Source organism: Puma concolor, chromosome C2 (genome assembly GCF_028749965.1).
Source record: "Puma concolor isolate L17-30 chromosome C2, mPumCon1.1.hap2, whole genome shotgun sequence".
In the NCBI taxonomy this organism is placed as follows: Eukaryota; Metazoa; Chordata; class Mammalia; order Carnivora; family Felidae; genus Puma; species Puma concolor.
The window spans coordinates 9334113-9353988 of NC_141675.1; the positions used below are offsets into that span (position 1 = coordinate 9334113).

Here is a 19876-nt window from a genome sequence, read left to right on the forward strand (position 1 = left end):
AATTCTGTATCATGCGATTTCCACCACAATAAAGTTTTTCAGTACCAATGCTAACGAAAATCAAAAGATTACTTATCATTCAATACATTTCATTGTTCAACCATTCATTTTGTTATAATATGTGGAATATTAGTTGTGTGTCATAAAAACAATTATAAAAATCATATTCGTCAATGCATACTATTTTATTACCTTTGTGAAATAGCATACTTGAAATGAAATCAATCCATGCCTGTGCTCAAGGTGGGGAAAAAAACCCAATTGCTAAAACTCTCGGCCTCTCTTATCACAGTTTACACAGTAAAACTACTCAAGTGGTGCTTTTCCTAATAATGTAACAATACTTAATGACTTGGAAAATTTAATAGCAAAAATTAGATACACAGACTGTTAGAAAAAAATATGTGTCTCTGAGGCTCCAGCTCCTTAGCAGAATCTGAAGGAGAGTGATCAGAGTAAAGGTAAGAGGGAGTTCACTCTCCATCTTGACTTTGACAGATCAAGTTTACTACGTCAATCAATGATTCTTACTTACTGACATTTCCACTTACATTACAAAAACCAGAATTTAACGTGCAGACCTTAACACAGAAGAACCAAGGCAAAGAGTATATCTAAGTGGTTCCACTCTATACTTGTTAGTGCCATTACCCTTACTGTGTTCTCAAAACTCCAATATGACCAGTATCTCCCCTCTAAAAAAGGATGATCAGTCCAGTAAGTTTCAAGAACGCCACACACTACATTCCCCCTGTGAAGATTCATAATACACATGAGCATATAAAACCCTGGGAAAGGCTGTGCAATTATAAAAAGATCTTTTGCTTTGACTCCAAGCTTTCCAAACACGTATATACCGCCATGGTCCGCTTTTGCTACCTGGTAACACCTCATTCAACACTAAATTTCTAGGACAGGGCTTCTCAAATCATAAAGTTCAAACAAACCACCTAGAGATCTCATTAAAATGTAGATTTGGATTCAGCAGGCCCGAGATGGGGCCCGAGGGGCTGCGTATCCAACCCCCTCCCAGCTGATACCCAGGCTTCTGGTTCGCGGATCACTCTGTAGCAGGCACCAAGAGAAGACACATTGAGGAAGGCTACAGAAGAGACTTCTTTAGAGCCCTGCGGTTTTGTGATCGGAACTGAATATTTAAAAACTCTACTGTATATAAAATAAAGGAGTATCAAAGGATTAGAAGGAAACTAAGTTAAAACAGGAGAAAAGGAGCTGTCCAGGTGCTTTGTATTAGCCGAGTATTAGGCAAGTCCAAGTAAGCAGAGAACATAAAGGGACTCTCCCCACAGAAGGCAAAGCACATGGGGAAAGACGGGGGCTGAGGAGAAGGAGGCATAAAAAATATTAGCATAGAAGACTCATAAATTTTCTAACTTTCCATTACGAAAATGGGATACGCAGGCAGAGCCATTTACTAGATTTCTACTTTAATCACTAAAAGACTCTTACAATATCTTCAGATAAATGGCCTGTGGTACAGAGGTTTGGCAAAGTTCAAAAAGGTCCCCTGAGATGAAAAATAAATTCTACAGAGATGATATTACTTGTTTTCTCCTGCAATCGTAATGGTTCAACAACAATTCGTAAAGTACGGTAATAGGTGAAGTCTAAGTCAAACCTTTTCTTGGATTAACCTCTGAAGATGAATCCCACAAGACAACATTGAAGTGAATAAGGTCAACATGTACTGCTGAACTTTGCAGATGGCTGAGGCCAGGGAGTTTATTACTGCGTTCAGTCCCACCTTCTCAATAACACTCTGGAAGGCAGTGGGAGAATGGCGAGTGATTCTACACAAGGCCTGCAAAGACAAGAGAACAGATCGGTCGGACAACTCCAAGTGCATTAACCAGGCCTCGGGACGGTAACACGCTTCTGTACCAAGGAGCAGAGGCTGCTTACCCTGCTCCTTTACTACTTATTCTGGGATAACAAAGTCAGAAACTTTCAGCATATTTAAACATGAAACAGTAATCCAGACACCCATAAAAACTAAAGCTGTTATAAGATAACAGAGACTCTTATGATAAGCATGCAAATTATAAAGGGTTAACTGCAATGACAAACTAACTTGTAAGTTGATACAGAAAAACTTCCCTTGAAGTAATAAAAAACATCAAGTGCCTTCTTTTTGCAGACACTAAACTAAGGGGTGAAAAAATACCCATAAAAATAAATATCTAACATTTATTGTTTAGCATGTGAAAAATGATTATCTCAGACTATCTGAATACTATCACATTTAATTCTCCCAATAACATAAGAAAGGTATTATTGTTTACCTATTTTATAGACAATGGAACTTAGGCATAGAATATTTAAGTTACTTGCCCAAAGGCATATAGCTGGTCAGAAGCAAAGCTGGAATTCAAACCAAGATAATCAGACATCTGAGCTTTTCCTAACTCACTCATGAACTATTAGAGATGAGACATATTTATAAAGTAATAGAATTTAATGAGCACCATAACAGAAGTGAGCTCACTGAATTCGTTTGGAAAAGAAGGTAAAGCAGTCGACAACGGCTACGTAGGAAGATGATCTCGAGCCAGTTTTTGAAGGGTAGGGGGGAAGTGGACCAGGTGGAAAAGTAAGCAAATTCTAGCCAGGACCTAACTGTGAGACCTAAAACTATAAAAACCCTTGAAGAAAACACAGGCAGTAATTTCTCCGATATCAGACATAGCAACATTTTTCTAGATATGTCTCCTGAGGCAAAGGAAACAAAAGGAAAAATAAACTGTTGGGACTACATCGAAATATGAAGTTTCTGCACAGCAAAGGAAACAATCAACAAAACAAAAAGACAACCTACAGAATGGGAAAAGATACTTGCCAATGACCTCTCTGATTAAGGGTTAGTATCCAAAACATATAAAAAACTTATACAGCTCAACACCAAAAAAAAACAAACTAAAAAATGGTCAGAAGACACGAACAGATCTATCTCTAAAGGAGACATCCAGATTGCCAACAGACACAAGATGCTCAACTTCACTCCTCATCAGGGAAATGCAGATCAAAACCACAATGAGGTATCACCTCACCCGTGTCAGAATGGCTAAAATCAAAGATATAAGAAAAAACAGGAGTTGGCAAGGACGTGGAGAAAAAAGGAACCCTCTTGCAATGTTGGTGGGAATGCAAATTGGTGCAGCCACTGTGGGAAAACTGTACGAAGATGCCTCAGAAAGCTAAAAATAGAACTACTTTATGATCTAGTAATCACACTATTGGGTATTTACCCAAAGAATACAAAAACACTAATTCAAAGGGATACATGCACCCCTATGTTGACTGTAGCATTATTTACGACAGGCAAGATATGGAAGCAGCCCAAGTTTCCACTGACTGATGGATGGATAAAGATTTGGTATACACACACACACACACACACACACACACACACACACACACACAGGAATATTGTTTGGTCACAAAAAAAAGAATGAAATCTTGCCATTTGCAATGCCATGGATGGAGTTAGAGAGTATAATCCTAAGTAAAATAAGCCAGTCAGAGAAAGACAAATACCATATGATGTCACTCATATGCAGAATTTAAGAAACAAATCAGCAAAGGGAAAAAAAAAAAAAAAAAAGGAAAGAGAGACAACTAAGGAAGGGGGTAGGGGAATGGGGATTAAAGAACACACTTATCATAATGAGCACTGAGTAATACATAGTTGAGGCACTACATTGTACACCTGAAACTAATACAACAACATGTGAACAATATGTTTACTGGAATTCTTAAATATTAACTTAAAAATAAATTCTAGCCAGAGAGAAGAGAACACGCGTTCACATGGAGACACAGAGAAGCAGAGCATGTTTGAAGTAGGGGAAGTGGATGCTTTGATAACATACTTCAGGTGAAGAAGGAAAAGCAATCAGTAGGAAAGGTGAAAATGTGATGATTCATCTAGAAAAGCAGGATGGAGCCAGAGATGCTCTACCAAACCAGGACTTACGAATTCCGTGCCATAAGCAATCAATGGGAAGACCTCAAAAGTTTTTAAGCAAAAAGGATGGTCATATTCTGGGCATATATGGGCGACTCCAAAGAGAAATAAACTTAAGCCAGAAACAGTTTTACAAAAGCATTCATTGTAAATTAATGTCCTATAACCTCCTTCTTTCTGATTTATATGTTAAACAGATCTATATAACCTTGATCAATGAAAAGATCAAATATGAGATGAATGGTTACAAATATGTCAAAAGAAAAGCAAAGGGGAAGGGAAAAGATAAAGACTTCAAAAATATTTTCGACTTCTTGAAAATCTCAGGGAAACGGTGGCTACCAGGGGCCTAGGGGAGCGGAAGATGGGGAAATGTTGGTCAACAAGTACAAACTTCCAGTTTCATGAGCAAGTGCTGGGAATCTAATGTACATCATGGTGATTACAGTTAATAATATTGTTGTATATATGTGAAAGTTGTTAAGAGAATAAATCATAAATGTCCTCACCACAAAAAAGAAATGGTAATCATGTGATGTGATGCAGGGGTTAGCTAACACTATGGCGGTAAACATTTTGCAATATATACGTGTATCAAATCAACACGTGATACATCTTAAGCTTACACAGTGTTATGTCGATGACATTTCAATAAAGCTAGAAAACAATAATCACTGACTCGATTTCAAACATATACCAAGGATCTGTAATCATTTACAGATAGCCATATCAGAATGAAATACCCAGAAAAAAAATCAATCTCTACTTTGGACACCTTTCAAATTGTATTTCATTCTCTCCTCGCCCTTCCATGGGAGTTACAGATGGCTAAGTTAGACATGATGGTTTGGAAACCATTAAAGTACAGTTCTTGAAGTCTAAAGCCCAAATCGTGTATGTTTCAGTAGAAAAGTAGACACTAATATCTGAAAACAGGACTACAAAAAATAAATTCACTAAAAACAAAGCTAGCTCTGATTCCAGAACATGAAAGTTTTTAAGACTCATTTAAGGGCTCCTGGGTGGCTTAGTGGGTTAAGCATCTAACTCTTGATTTCAGCTCAGGTCATGATCTCAAGGTGGTCATGGGATCCAGCCCCATGTCGGGCTACACACTCATAGTGCAGTACCTTCTTGAAATTCCCTCTCTCCCTCTCTCTCTCCATCTCTCTCTGCCCCTCCCCTGCTTGTGCAGGTGCATGCATGCACTCTGTCTCAAAATAAATAAACCTAAAATAAAACTCATTTATAAGGTATGTAAGAAGATTGCTGTATATAAAATCAAAACAGAATTATTTCATTACTTAATCCAAGAATTAAAAAAAACCATTTTTGAAGTTTATTTATTGAGAGACAGAGAGAGACAGAGACAGAGAGAGAGAACCTGAGCAGGTTCCATGTTGTCAGCGTGGACAGCGACATGGGGCTCCGTCTCACAAACTGTGAGATCATGACCTGAGACAAAATCAAGAGTTGGGACAGGTAACCAACTGAGCCACCCAGGTGCCCCAAAAGAGCATTTTAAATGGAGTCCCTAAAGGTCATGCTACCATCAGAACTTTGGAGCAAGATTAAGGGTTCTCCCAACAGAGACCTCAAGACACAAAAGACTAAGTGTCACTGGCATTTTAAAAACCGTTAGAGCAGCTCTCACAGCAAACTGACTTCCTTTCAGTACAAAATCCCTACCTGATCATAATGAGGATATTTCTTGGTAAAAGATTTGTCCAGACTACTTCTAAATGTATTCAAACCAATATGAGGGCAACGAGAATGCCTCATCTTCAGAATGCGGCTCAGAAGCCTAACAGACTTTCCATTTTAAAAAGCTCATGCAGAAAATAACCTTTAACCCTCCACTTCTGGATATCAAACACAGTTGAGAGCTTCATGGAGGCTCAGTAGCACATTAGTGCTTGTATTTTCTGAATCAAAAAAATCAAATCTCAACTCTGATCTTCAGTGATCTGGTTCTGAAATACTTATTAAAATAGTGCTTGAGACTACATTTCAAGACTGGGAAAAAAACACTTCTAGTCCACAATTCACTTCAAAACATGCCTCAAAAAGAACACTGTGTTACCTCCAGGATTCTTGACAGTTTGCATCATGAAAGCAATTTCTAAGAAATAGACTAAGTCAAAAGTGGAGGCCATACCTCTATTACAAACTTGGACAGAATCACCATGGAATAAAAACTTTAAAAACGATTTCTAGTTTGCCTTTTGAATGTTGTTGTGTTTTTTTTTAACGTCCTATCAAAATTACCTTGGGAGCTTTTCTAAACTACACACATTCTCATCTGATTCCTAAAGAGATCTTATGATATATCACAATAGGGGCAAGGAGTGTATAAAGTGGAGGAAGTTGTCAGTGTTGCTTGAAAAGCTCCCCGCCAACCCCAGTGAAAACCACCATGCTATAGGATTCTTCACTTTTTACCCCCTTCATCTCAGCCCATTAGTAATTATGTTTACTCCAGTTATCTCTCTCATAGTCTCCATCTTACTCGACCTAACTCTACGGGCTTCTCTGGTTCCCACTGTGGTTAACAGAGAGAGAGATTCCCTATAACCCTAATTCTAGTGATCGTTCTTATCCAATCAATACATTTCCTAAGTCAGGTCCACTCCACCCAATAACCAATCCCTAAGCCAAGGAGGCATTCCTGAGTGGGAAGGTATAAGGGAATCTCTGGGACCAAGAGATGACCAGGAGAACTGGGTGAGAAATGGGTAAGAAAATCAGTGACAAAGGCAGCAGACACAGACTGTTCCAAGAGGACAAGCAGCAGACTGGCGCCCCAACACTGGGTACCTTTCTTCTCCAGCCAGAGCTCATGCATTCCTCTGCTTAAGAGACCTACCAAGTACCCATCCCATGTGCTGAGGAAGGGCACAAGAGGGAAAGGGCTCCTACCTTCCAGGAGTAACACCAATGGGGAAAAATCATGCTTACATACATTACATAAATACAGCTATAGTCATTGCTATGAGCAAAACTACAAAGAGATTCGAGGGGCCAGGAGATGTGCTACCAGAGGGACGCCTAGGTGGCTCAGTCAGTGAAGCACCCAACTTCAGCCCAGGTCATCGTCTCATGATTCATGAGTTCAAGCCCCTCAATGGGCTCTGTGCTGACTGCTCAGATAGCTAAGGTAACTAATTTATGTAGCAAGATGTGTTACCTGCTTAAATAACAAATATTGCCCTGAAAGTGAAAGCACTCACCAATTCTGAACTTGTGTTTGTGCCAATCCTTTAAGAAAAATGGTGGAAAGCTGTTGAAAAGTTGCAGCAGAGAAGAGAGAGGAGACATGATTTCATGAAGTGCACTCTGTGTGGACAGTGATGTCGGTGGGGCAAACTGACCATGGAAAGACCAGTGAGGAGGCCACTCCAGTGAGCCAGGAGAAAGATGGTGGGGCCTGGACTATGGCGGCAGCAATAGAGTTGCAGGGAGAGGTAGACGGGGCCAGATGGAGACTTCGGAATGAGCATCCCAGGACAGGTTAAGTAGCTGCATGTGAGCACGGAAGTGGAAGGAGTTAAGAGAAGAGACCCTTCGTTTTCCCTAATCCACCTCCTCTACCTTCCCCTCCCAAGGTTCAATATGTCAGAGTCTGAGGAGAGGGGGCAGTGAGGGGAAAGGGGCAACCCTGTACAAGTGGCAATGACAAGGAAGACAGAGGATGACACAGCGGAGGTGGCCAGAGGGGATGGGCCTGTTCACAGAATAAATAAATTCACTGAGTGAACAAATCAGTATAGATACTGAGAAAAACAGAAACCAGGTTTGTCTCTGAGAAAGGATTTACAAACATGGAAAATGAGAAGGCCAGAAAGAATCTTAAGGTATTGGATTAAAATCGGAAGTGTCGATGTGAAAGGGTGAGTTTTGTTACACATACGTACAATGATACACACACACACACACACACACACGCATTTATAAATGCATGTTTATGTATGGATATATTTTTTCCAAGTCTGAATTTTAAGAAGGCCTAGAAGCAAAGACACCTCATAGCAGTAAGCACAAAGAGCACTCGGATCCTGTCCTCTAAATACCAAAGGTTCCCCGAAGAAATGATTGATTCCAGAGCTAGCGGAGAGCAAGTACAAATTAAGCCAGAACATTGTGTGGTGTCAGAAGACAATGAAGGGCTCAAACAATGATAGAAATAGGTCCGCAGAACACAGAAGCCGGTTTGAAGGGATGACACTGGCCAGATCTAGGAGGACTTCAGCATCCAAACAAACAATGCAAATAACAGAAGCAGGAGTGCCACATTAAGACCCACTGAAGTTATTCATCACAATAATGGTAGAAATACGTACATACACACGTGTGGGAGAAGGGAAAGAGCTTCCTCACAATAGAGTACCAAAAAATACCAAAGGCCTGTGTTTCCACAGCTCATGAGGTAGGATTTTCACGTTTTTAAAGAGGTGTAGAAAACAAAACAGAAAGAATGTGTAACAGAGACCGTACGTGGCCTACAAAGCCCAAGATATTTATTATCTGATCCTTTTACAGAACGTGTTCGCCAACCTCTGACAGAGAAGGAATAATATACACAGATGATCCTCGCACGGCAGCCCTCCTCAACGTTGCTGGGGGGGCTTCGTGAGGAAGCGGCAGGCAGACCCGGCTGGAGCCTCCCCTACAAAACCAAAGCCCCATATTCTTTAAAACTGTCAAGGACGTGAAGTACAAAAAAAAGACCAAGGAACTGTTTCGTGCTGGAGGAGGTTCAAGAGATAGAAAAACAATACACAACACAGGATACTGAATAAGAGCCTGGAGCTAAGGTGAGTGAGAATTTTGGGGGACGACTTGAAAAATTTCACTGAAAATTTAATGATTCAGAAAAGTGCTAGAACAAAATATAAGAGGGGCACCTGGCTGGCTCAGTTGATTAAGCATCCAACTCTGGATTTCGGCTCGGGTCATGATCTCACGGTTTGTGGGACAGAGCCCCACATGGGCTCAGCACCGACAGCACAGAGCCTGCTTGGGATTCTCTCTCTCCCTCTCTCTGCCCCTCTCCCACCGTGTGCTCTCTCTCAAAAAGTAAATAAATAGACCTATTTTTAAGTTAAAAAAATATATATGTATATACCCCAAAACGAACATGTGAAATTTAATAGCTCAGGTAAAGAAAGGGCTAGAAGGCACACAACTTGGGCGGGAACTGGAAAAAACTTAACCAAGAAAAGAAACCATGCTCAAGTATAAAGATGAAAATGACATAAACCCAACAGGGGCACCTGTCAGTTAAGCGTCCAACTCTGGATTTCGGCTCAGGTCATGATCTCGCGGTTCATGAGTTTGAGCCCTTCACCAGGTTCTGTGCTGACAGCTCGGGGCCTGGAGCCTTCTATGGATTCTGTATCTCCCTCTCTCTCTGCCCTGCCCCCACTCATGCTCTTTCTCAAAAATAAACATTCAAAAATAATAATAAAAGAAAATAACATAAGCCCAATCAAAGGAAGACTTTTTTCTAAGGGCCAGGATTAAAACAGATGTTCTAAGATACCCAGAGGCCTCACAGAAGTTCCCTGATATACTTTGTAAGCTCCTTCTGACAGTCTTTCTGTAAATACTAATACGATAATTTAGGGTTCTTTTCTATCATTTTGAAATTATATGGCTCACATGTGTGTGTATGTGTGAAAGAGAGACAGACAGATGCTCCATATCCTTTGCTTAATGACATTCAGTAAGCAGAACTGTTAGCCCTTAATCTTCAGAATTACATTGGTCAATTTAAGAACTGGAAAATATCCACAAATACCCTCAGGATTTAGCAACATGAAAGCCAGTGGAGAGCTCAGCAAGATCAGCCTCAGTGGCATTTTAGGACAGATACCACATTGGGTTAAAGAGGAAACGGGCCAGAAAGGAGGAATAGTTGGTAACAATAACTCTTTTTATTACTTTATTTTTTAATGGTTGTTTTTGAAGGAGACAGAGATGGAGCGCGATTGGGGGAGGGGCAGAGAGAGAGGGAGACCCAGAATCTGAAGCAGGCTCCAGGCTCCGAGCTGTCCGCACAGAGCCTCACAGGAGCTTGAACTCACGGGCTGTGAGGTCATGACCTGAGCCGAAATCGGATGCTTAACCGACTGAGCCACCCAGGCACCACTATAGCAGTAACTCTTTAAAGAAGTATGGCCATGAAGGGAGATATGCAGCCCAGAGACACTTTGATATGTTTGTGTATGTGTGTGTGTGTTTTTTTTTTTAATGGGGTAAAGAATACACGAATGCTGATTAGAAGGATCTAGTAGAGAAGAGGGTTAAAGATTTAGGAAGGAGGAGTGCCTGGGTAGCTCAGTCAGTAAAACGTCTGACTTTGACTCTCAGGTCATTATCTCACACACGCTTCATGAGCTCGAGCCCCACATCGGGCTCTGTGCTGATAGCTCAGAGCCTGGAGCCTGCTTCGGATTCTGTGTCTCTCCCTCGCTCTCTGGCCCTCCCCCACTCACGCTCTCTCTCTCCCTCAAAAATGAACAAACATGAAAAAAATTATAAAAACAAAAATCAAAGGACTTAAGAGAGAGGAAAAAATAAGCATTTGAATGAGATTCCTAAGGAGCGAACAGGAAGAAGACGTGAAGAAACATGGGAGAGATCGGTCTCTGCAGGAGAAGGGACAGTTCATCAATAGTAACAGGAGGGAAAGACAGCTCAGGTGTGGATGTAAACAGGTCTACAGACGTGGCAGACAGACACTGGGATAATTACCACTGGAGGTTGATTTTCTCTGCCAAGTATGGGGGAAAGTCATTTACTGAGGATGCAGGAGAAAAATGTGGGTTGGAGGTTTAAGGGAAGAAAACAAGGGACCAAAGGGAGAGGTGCAACAATGAGCAGGCAACAGAAAGAGGAGACCGGTGATCAAAAAGAGTATTTTCATAAATCATATGAGCAAGGGTTGTATTAGTTTAACAGACTGTTAAATTGATACAACCATGTTAACACATCTTCATGCATAATTATCTTCTACACCAAGTCACTACAACCACGTGAGCAAAGAAGTAGACAACCAATCAAAATATAAAAGCTGCAAAACCACAGACGCCTGAAGACTAACATGAATTCACTTTATAATTAATTCATGATAAATGCATTTAGCAGAAAATCTGAAAGAGGGAGCTCAGGAAAAGTCAGGGAACACTAAATGTAAACCAAAACAAATGCTGTACCCTACCCACTAGCACCCACTAGCACTTCCAAATGATTTTTAAAACCATTTCCCAACAGTCCCAAGGTTTTCCAGCCCCAGCTTTGAAAATTTTACTTTAGGAGAAAATTATTGTTCTCACCAAATATATTACTCTGATATTTCTGTGTCCTACTTATCCGGTGAGATTTACTCTGTTTGTGGCACAATTCTTCAAATTCGGTGTTTAAATATACCCAGATATATCCCTAAAAGATGCTCCGCTTACCGATATTGCTGTTATCCTGAGAGAATCAACAGTGGAATGTCTGAATAAGAACCATAAAGCGGGTCCAATTTCTCCTGTAATAAAGCCCTGGGCCTGAGCAGAAAAGGTAGTGCAGACATTTTCAATAATCTTTGCTGCCATGTGATTCACAACACGTTCTTCCTAGAGAAGGAAAGAGAGAAGAATAAAAGGGAGTTATTTAGGGGTGCCTGGGTAGCTGAGTCAATTAAGCATCCAACTTCGGCTCAGGTCACGATCTCACGGTTCATGAGTTCAGGTCCTGTGTCGGGCTCTATGCTGACAGCTCGGAGCCTGGAGCCTGCTTCGGATTCTGTGTCTCCCTCTCTCTCTGCCCCTCCCCCACTCATGCTCTGTCTCTCTCTCTCTCAAAAATAAACATTAAAAAATATTTTTAAAAAAGGGGAGGGGGTTATTTACCAAAAGATATATACATACATATCATTTCTACATAACCACTGCAGATAAAGGCCTGACAACAAAAGTGTTTCATCTGACCCTGCGTGTTTTATGTATTTCAGTAGGTGTAATCATTCCTTTAGGCTATTATGAAATTATTATAATTTAATCACTAAACCAGTTTAATCATTTCATCACTAAAATCTAGCATAACATAATTTTAATATATTTTAATAAAAAGACTGACTGGAAAACCGTATGGAGGTTCCTCAGAAAGTTAAAAACAGAACTACCTATGATCCAGCAATTGCCCTACTAGGTATCTACCTCAAAGACACAAAAACAGTGATTCAAAGGAAGACATGCACCCCCATGTTTCTAGCAGCACTATCAACACTAGCCAAAGTATGGAAAGAGCCCAACTGTCCATTGACTGATGAATGGATAAAGAAGATGTGGTATACACACACACACACACACACCCAAATTACCCATCAAAAAGAATGAAATCTTGCCATGTGCAATGACGTGGATGGAGCTAGAGAGTAATGCTAAGCTAAATAAGTCAGTCAGAGAAAGACAAATACCATATGATTTCACTCCTATGTGGAATTTAAGAAACAAAACAGACGAACAAGGCAGGGTTAGGGGTAGGGGTGGGGGGTTAAACCATGAGACAGACTTTTAATTATAGGGAACAAACTGAGGATTACCAGAGGGGAGGTGGTCAGGGAGACAGGTAGAACAGGGTGATGAGGACTAAGGAGGGCACCAGGGATGAGCACTAGGTGTTGCACTTAAGTGAGGACTCACTAAATTCTACACCTGAAACAACTATTACGCTGTACGGTAACTAACTGGAATTGAAATGAAAACTTAAGGAAAAAAATTTTTAAAGGCTGAAACCATCTGAAACATATGCAGTATGAGCAGAATATAAAAATGGAAGAGAATTTTAAAATCTGAAGGACAAAGCAAAACAAGCTTCAGGAATCACTCAGGGCTGGGAGTATTAGTGTAGCAATCAGCCAAAGAGCATTTAAAATACAAGGCAATGTCTTAGGAAAGGTATTGCCTCTGTGGTGTGATACCAGACTAAAGGCTACTCCAGGCTGTCCTAACAATGCTTAAAAAGCTAGCCTCAAAAAGGATCAAACTGCTTCCATGTAACTTGGATGAGTTCAAGAAAAAGCACAAAAGCACTTTAAAAAAAAAAACAAACTTTTTTTTTAAATAAAATCTTTAAAAAAGAATACAGGGGCGCCTGGGTGGCGCAGTCGGTTAAGCGTCCGACTTCAGCCAGGTCACGATCTCGCGGTCCATGAGTTCGAGCCCCGCGTCAGGCTCTGGGCTGATGGCTCGGAGCCTGGAGCCTGTTTCCGATTCTGAGTCTCCCTCTCTCTCTGCCCCTCTCCCGTTCATGCTTTGTCTCTCTCTGTCCCAAAAATAAATAAACGTTGAAAAAAAAAAAAACTTTAAAAAAAAAAAAAAAAAGAATACAAACACTCCAGCACCTAACAATATAAAAAGCACAATGTCCAACATCCGCTTAATATGGCCACACATGCGAAGACACAGAAAAACAGGACTCCTAGGAAGAAAACTCAATCAGTACAATGACACAGGTGATAGACTCAGAAGAAAAATATATTAAAATGGATAGTACGGTTATACACTCAAGAAAGAAGAAGAAAGCATAGCATAAGCATGATGAAAAGGTGAAATAAGGGCGCCTGGGTGGCTCAGTTGGTTAAGCATCCAACCTCAGATTTTGGCTCAGGTCATGATTCCAGGGTTGTGGGATCAAGCCCACATCAGGCTTCGCACTGACCGTGCTTGGGATTCTCTCTCTTCCATTCTCTCTGCCCCTCCCCTTGTGCACGCACACGCTCTCTCAAAATAAACTTTTAAGAAAGTGAAATAGAAGATACAAAAATGGCCTGAAAGGCTAGAAATTAGTCTTATAATGAAAAATACACTGAGTTGGATTAACAGATTAGACTCTGCAGATCCAATGATTAATGAACTTGAAGGCATGGCAATTAACAATAAAAACTATCCAAAATAAACACAGAATGAAAATTGGGGGGGACAATGGAACAGAGCATCTTAGCATCAGCGAACCATATAGGACAACTTCAAACAACCTAATGTATGTGCAGTGAAAATCCCAAAGGTGACAGGAGTGGGGGAAGGTTGAAATACTGGCTGAAAAGTTTTAAATTCATAAAAACTGGTAACTGTCAATTTAAGAAATTCAATGAACCTCAAGAGGGAAGGAACAACAACAACAACAAAAAAAAAAATCACACCAAGGCACATCATAAACTGCTAAAAAGCAGTACTAAAGAGAAATACTTAAAAGCAGCTACAGTAAAAAGACACATTATGTAGAGAGGAAGAACAATAAGGTTGATGGGACACTTTTCATCAGAAAAGTAGATTCCAAAAGAAAGAAGATTCCAGAGCAAAGAGTATCTCCAAGGGATAAAGGTCATTTCACAAGAGATAAAAAAGTCATTCAACAAGAGAATATAACAATCCTAATTATTTATGCCCCTTAATAATGGAACTTCAAAATACCTGAAGCAAAACGTGATGAAACTGAGAGAATAGAAAAATCCACAATTTTTGGGGGCACCTGGGTGGCGCAGTCGGTTAAGCGTCCGACTTCAGCCAGGTCACGATCTTGCGGTCCGGGAGTTCGAGCCCCGCGTCGGGCTCTGGGCTGATGGCTCAGAGCCTGGAGCCTGTTTCCGATTCTGTGTCTCCCTCTCTCTCTGTCCCTCCCCCGTTCATGCTCTGTCTCTCTCTGTCCCAAAAATAAATAAACGTTGAAAAAAAAAATTTAAAAAAAAAAAAAAGAAAAATCCACAATTTTAGCTGGGAAATTCGATACCCTCTACTCGGTCACTGACAGAACAAGTAGCCAGAAAGTCAGTAAGGATACAGAAAGATAACACTATCAACCAACTTCGACACTGATAGAATACTCAACAAAAGTAAAATACAGTGTTTTTTTTTCAAGATCACCCAAAACATTACCATGTTACAGTATACACTGAACCATAAAACATCCCATGAAACTCTGTACTCATGAGTTAACTGGAGATGAGTCACAGACTTAAATGGGAAAGCTAAACCAAAAACCTTCTAGAAAAGATCATAAAGAGTATCTTAGCTATTTTGAGGTAGGCAAAGCTTTGTTAGGAAAAAGGCATGAAGCATAAAAGAAAAAATTGTTAAATTAACACTCATAAAAATTGTAAATTTATCCTCATGACACCATTATTGCCTCATCATGTCTTAGAGTAGGAGGAAATATTTACAATACGCACATACTGAATACCTGAATATTTTATGTAAGTTCTATGTCAACTGAAATATTGACAATTACATTAAAAATTCTATGTAGAATACAATCCCATGTTTGTTTAACAAGAACATACGCATATGTAAATATCTAAGTAAAAAAAAAAAAGAGCATAGAAAGAGATACAATACCTATTAACAATGAGTATAATAGGTGTGAGTTGTGGGGTCCAATAGTTCTATTTTAGACATTGCTTAAATTGTTACAGTACATACGTAAATTTTTTCAATCAAAAAATTATGTATTTTTCATGAAAATGCAAAAAAAAAAAGTAGGAAGATACTAAGTTATATATCTAGGTTCAAACCATTCTACCAACTGTATATCCTTGGGCATTTTCACCTCTGTGCTTTAGCTTCTTCATCTATAAAAATAAGACACAAAGCAGTTTGGAAATTACATAACATACACAGACACTTAACCTAGGTCATAAAAAATAGCATATTTTTTAAGTAATATATTTTTAACATGTTAGCTTCACTTCCAATTATTAGTATCACAAAGTATGAATTATAAGGCTGCTAGAAAAATAGTTTTAAAGTTACCTGAACTTCTTCAATGCTTCCTCCCCATTCCTGATGTTTCCTCCCTTGTGGCTAGAATACAACCCTTTCATCTTCTCTCTGTTCCTTTATTCATTATACCCAAGAGAAAAGAAAATGCTTCACCTAGTTGGTAAATTTGAAAACAATAAACAGCATGCCTAACCACTCAGCTCAACTCCTGCCCCTTTTTCCTTGAACCCCCAGGCCAATCCACAAAGAGTCGTTTTCTCATATTCCTCATCTCAAGTCTTACCTAGAGAGGTACTCCACTTGGAAAGTGCATCTGTACCTGAGGGGTGCAAAGATTCCCTGAGGTGGGAGTGCAATATCAGGAAACCTACTTGCCCACAGATACCAAGCTATGTCCTCCACCCTCCCTAGCTCTCAGTACATACATGTATGACATTTTGGTCTTTTATGCCTTGCTCTGTGTCTTCTCATTAGGTTCTGAAACCTTTGCCCTGCGATGTAGAGGTGGGGAGCAAAGTGCTATCTGGGGGGAAGAACTTTCTCAAATACCTTAACGTGTGCTTTCCATCACAACCATCAGCCAAATCCTAGAGGACTCATTCCTATTACTTGAAAACCACCACTATTTTAGCACTCAGGTTGGAAAGGAGCCATGTGTCATCCCAGTGCTCTATAAACTCACTGAGGCTGTCAGGTCAATTCAACTTGCTACTACCTGAAACGAGCTATCCTAGTCCCTCTGAAATCCCCTGTGGGATGCAATACAAGCAAGAAGATTGGTGTTATTTTCTGCCTAATTAACTCTTCAGAAGGGATAACTGGACTGAACTAATATCCATCACTTAAATCAAAGACCTATTTCATCATATTATGAGGATAAAAGTTATGATGATTAGGAAATGATCCTATGAAAATAAGCCTATGATGATTATGCTTATTAATGAAGAGTTATACTCATTTTTAATAATGGTAAGTAGATCTAATAATGTATTGTGGGCAGTCTTAAAAAAAATTTCACTGCCAATGTTATTTTAGTCTACATGCCTACTTCTTCAAAAAGGAGTATCAAAATTAACATCTAAAATATTGACATTAGGGGTGCGTGGGTGGCTCAGCCCATTAAACACCTGACTCTTGATTTTAGCTCAGGTCATGATCTCACGGTTATGAGATCAAGCCCCACATCAGGGTCTGCGCTGGGCTTGGAGCCTGCTTAAGATTTCCTCTCTCTCTGTCCCTCTGCCTCTCCCCTCCTCAAAAAAATACTGACATTATTTTCACATTTGTTGGTTTAGCAAAACTGTGATCTTTCTTCTAAAGACTCCAAGGTATCTGGAGTTTATTTTCCCTGGTTTACTGTTTTAGTAACTCATTAAATCAAGAAAACAGGATTTCTATTTCTTACAATATAGTGGGCTAGATATCCGGACAACTCTATCCCTCCAAAAGCAATCCAAATGCTAAATTTAAGATAAGAAAATAAACAAACCTTTTTAAAAGCATCAGTGAACTAGGACCAAATCGTTAGGCCAGTGACTGTATAGGCAAGAACTCTGAGAGATACCCTCAGAGATATCCAGAGCACTTAAGCTGATGTTTACCCTGAGAGCACTTGTCTAACAAGGTGAACAAAAGGAATGAGAGGGCAGGCGAGTACCCACACAAGTTGGAAGTTAGATGAAGAACCAGCACCAAGTAAAGCTAGAGCTCCCAGTGGCCACAACCAAATATAATAGAGATGAACAAAAAGTAAATTTTCCATCTTCCCAACTCCCCACTGATCTGAGTTGGGGGCTGCAGGTGTATGTTAGGGAAAGGAGACTGCAGGGAAAAAAGCCCAAAAGCTAAAAGTATAAGTAGGCCCTCACCTGAATTACAGAGTATCTCCTTCAAAAGAGCCACAGTTGGTCTAACAGCTAATTTCTTAACAGCGACAAGTGTAGTCAGAAGACACGAAAACAATACCTTTAATTGTTAAAAATACTGTCAACCCACAATTGTATTCACAGAAAAAAATGTATTTTAACAACAAGAGCAACAGAATAGCCATTAAAAGAATAAAAATAATCATTAAAAAAGCAAACCAAAAGGACATGAAGAAAAAATAAACACAAAACAGAATAAACAAAAGCAGAAAATAAGATGCCAGCTATAAATACAACTATACCAACAACTACAATAAACATAAATGGACTAAATACTAAAGAAAAACTATAAAGCAGAAATTTTGTTAAACACTGTACAAAGAGACACACCAAAAATAAATTCATTTGGGGACACCTGGGTGGCTCAGTCGGTTAAGCATCCGTCTTCAGCTCAGGTCATGATCTCATGGTTTGTGAGTTCGAGCTCCGCATCAGGTTCTGTGGTGACAGCTCAGAGCCTGGAACCTGCTTCAAATTCTGTGTCTCCATCCCTCTGCCCCTCTCCCACTTGTGTTATGTCTCTCTCTTTCAAAAGTAAATAAAAACATTAAAAATTGTTTTTAATTTATTCAACTAGAAAGGCTAAAAATAAGAGAATGAAAAAAGAAATTTCAGTCATATCTAATCCAACAAAGGATGGTATAAGCAAATTAATATCAAAGAGCATAAGCTTTGGACAAAAAGCATTACTGTTGATTTTTTAAGGTAACAACATAATGATAAAAATGTCAGTAAACCAAGGGAAATATAATCTAAATTTTTATGTATCTAATTACCAATATTCAAAATACATAAAAGCAAAATACAACAAAATTGCAATCCTACCAAGGAAAGTATTTAAAAACATGTCTCAGTAGCTGATAAAATAGAGAAAAAGCAATCAGCATAGATACAAAAGACTTCTATCCCTATCGATCAGATTAACAAGCCTGACCTAATGGGCAGAAAAAAACTTTATCCAACAATGGCAGAATTCACCATTTTTTCCCTGAATATACACACATACTGAGTCATGAAAGAAGTCTCAACAAATTCTAAATGACTGAAATCATACATACACCGTTTCCTTTAAACATGATACCATAAGTTAAAAATAATAATAAAAAGATAAATAGAAAAACTTTAAGGATAGGTATGAAATGAGAAAGAAACAAAAGAGCTACAGGATTATTAAGAGTACAAAGCATGTAATGGGATAAAAATAAGTCAAAAGAATGTGAAAATTTAAACAGAAATCCAACCAATATAAATCCTTGAAAGGTATTATCATTGACGTTTCACCAGTTTTTACATACTGAATGCAGCAGAGCCAAACTCTGAAACCTCCTCTGTGAAGTCACCTGCCACAGGAGGAGAGGATATGCAACCTCACCCTTGCATGTAAAATGCAATGCTGTGTGCTTCTTACCTTACACCACCTCTCTGGAAGCTGATCTATCTCACTTGGTGCTAAGGGTCCCTTCCCCATGCCATTCTCAACGGTTCACTTCAAGACACATCAGGTAACTCCATCCTTAATAAGTCCTTTTGCCTCCTACTGAAAAGGGTTCAAAACATTTCGGATGGTGGCTCTCTGGTCCTCCCCATTCAGCAGACAACCACGACTTCTGGTGCGGTGCCTGTCACGTCCCCAAGACACGATGGTGAAGGTCAGAGTGAATAAATTCGGCTGTATCGGGCACCTGGTAACCAGGGCTGCTTTTAACTCTGGCAAAATGTGTATTGTCAGCATCAATGACCCCTTCGTTGACCCCAACTACATAATCTACGTGTTCCAGGATGATTCCACCCACAGCAAATTCAACGGCACAATCAAGGCTGAAAACTGAAACCTTGTCATCAACGGAAAGCCTCTCTCCCGTCAGCATCAAACGGGGCGATGCTGGTGCTGAGCATGTTGCAGAGTCCACCGGGGTCTTTTCCACTATGGAGAAAGCTGGGGCCCAGAGGATCATCATCTCTCCCCCTTTTGCTGATGCCCCGTGGTTGTGATGGGCATGAACAACGAGAAGACTGTCAGCAATGCTTCCTGCTTCCCCAACTACTTGGCCCCTCTGGCCAAGACCATCCATGACGATCCCAGCACCGCGGAGAGAACCACGATTCGTGACTCCGTGCCATCACTGCCACCCACAAGACTGGGGACAGTCCCTCTGGGAAGCTGTGGCACGACAGCCCAGAGGCTTCCCGTAACATCA

General features: G+C 40.0%; 1 protein-coding gene across 7 annotated transcripts in view; it reads right to left on the bottom strand.

The window, feature by feature from the left end:
* The window catches only part of ULK4 (unc-51 like kinase 4), a 583293-nt gene that overhangs the window by 453712 nt on the left and 109705 nt on the right, over positions 1–19876 (bottom strand). For 6 of the 7 annotated variants that reach the window (XM_086720525.1, XM_086720521.1, XM_086720523.1 and 3 more), the window contains 2 exons: positions 11449–11610; positions 1640–1822 (listed from right to left, as the gene is read on the bottom strand). In XM_086720525.1, coding sequence (XP_086576651.1) covers positions 1640–1822; positions 11449–11610 — 345 coding nt within the window. The remainder of the gene's footprint in view (positions 1–1639; positions 1823–11448; positions 11611–19876) is intronic. The other variant, XM_086720524.1, reaches the window with a different exon arrangement.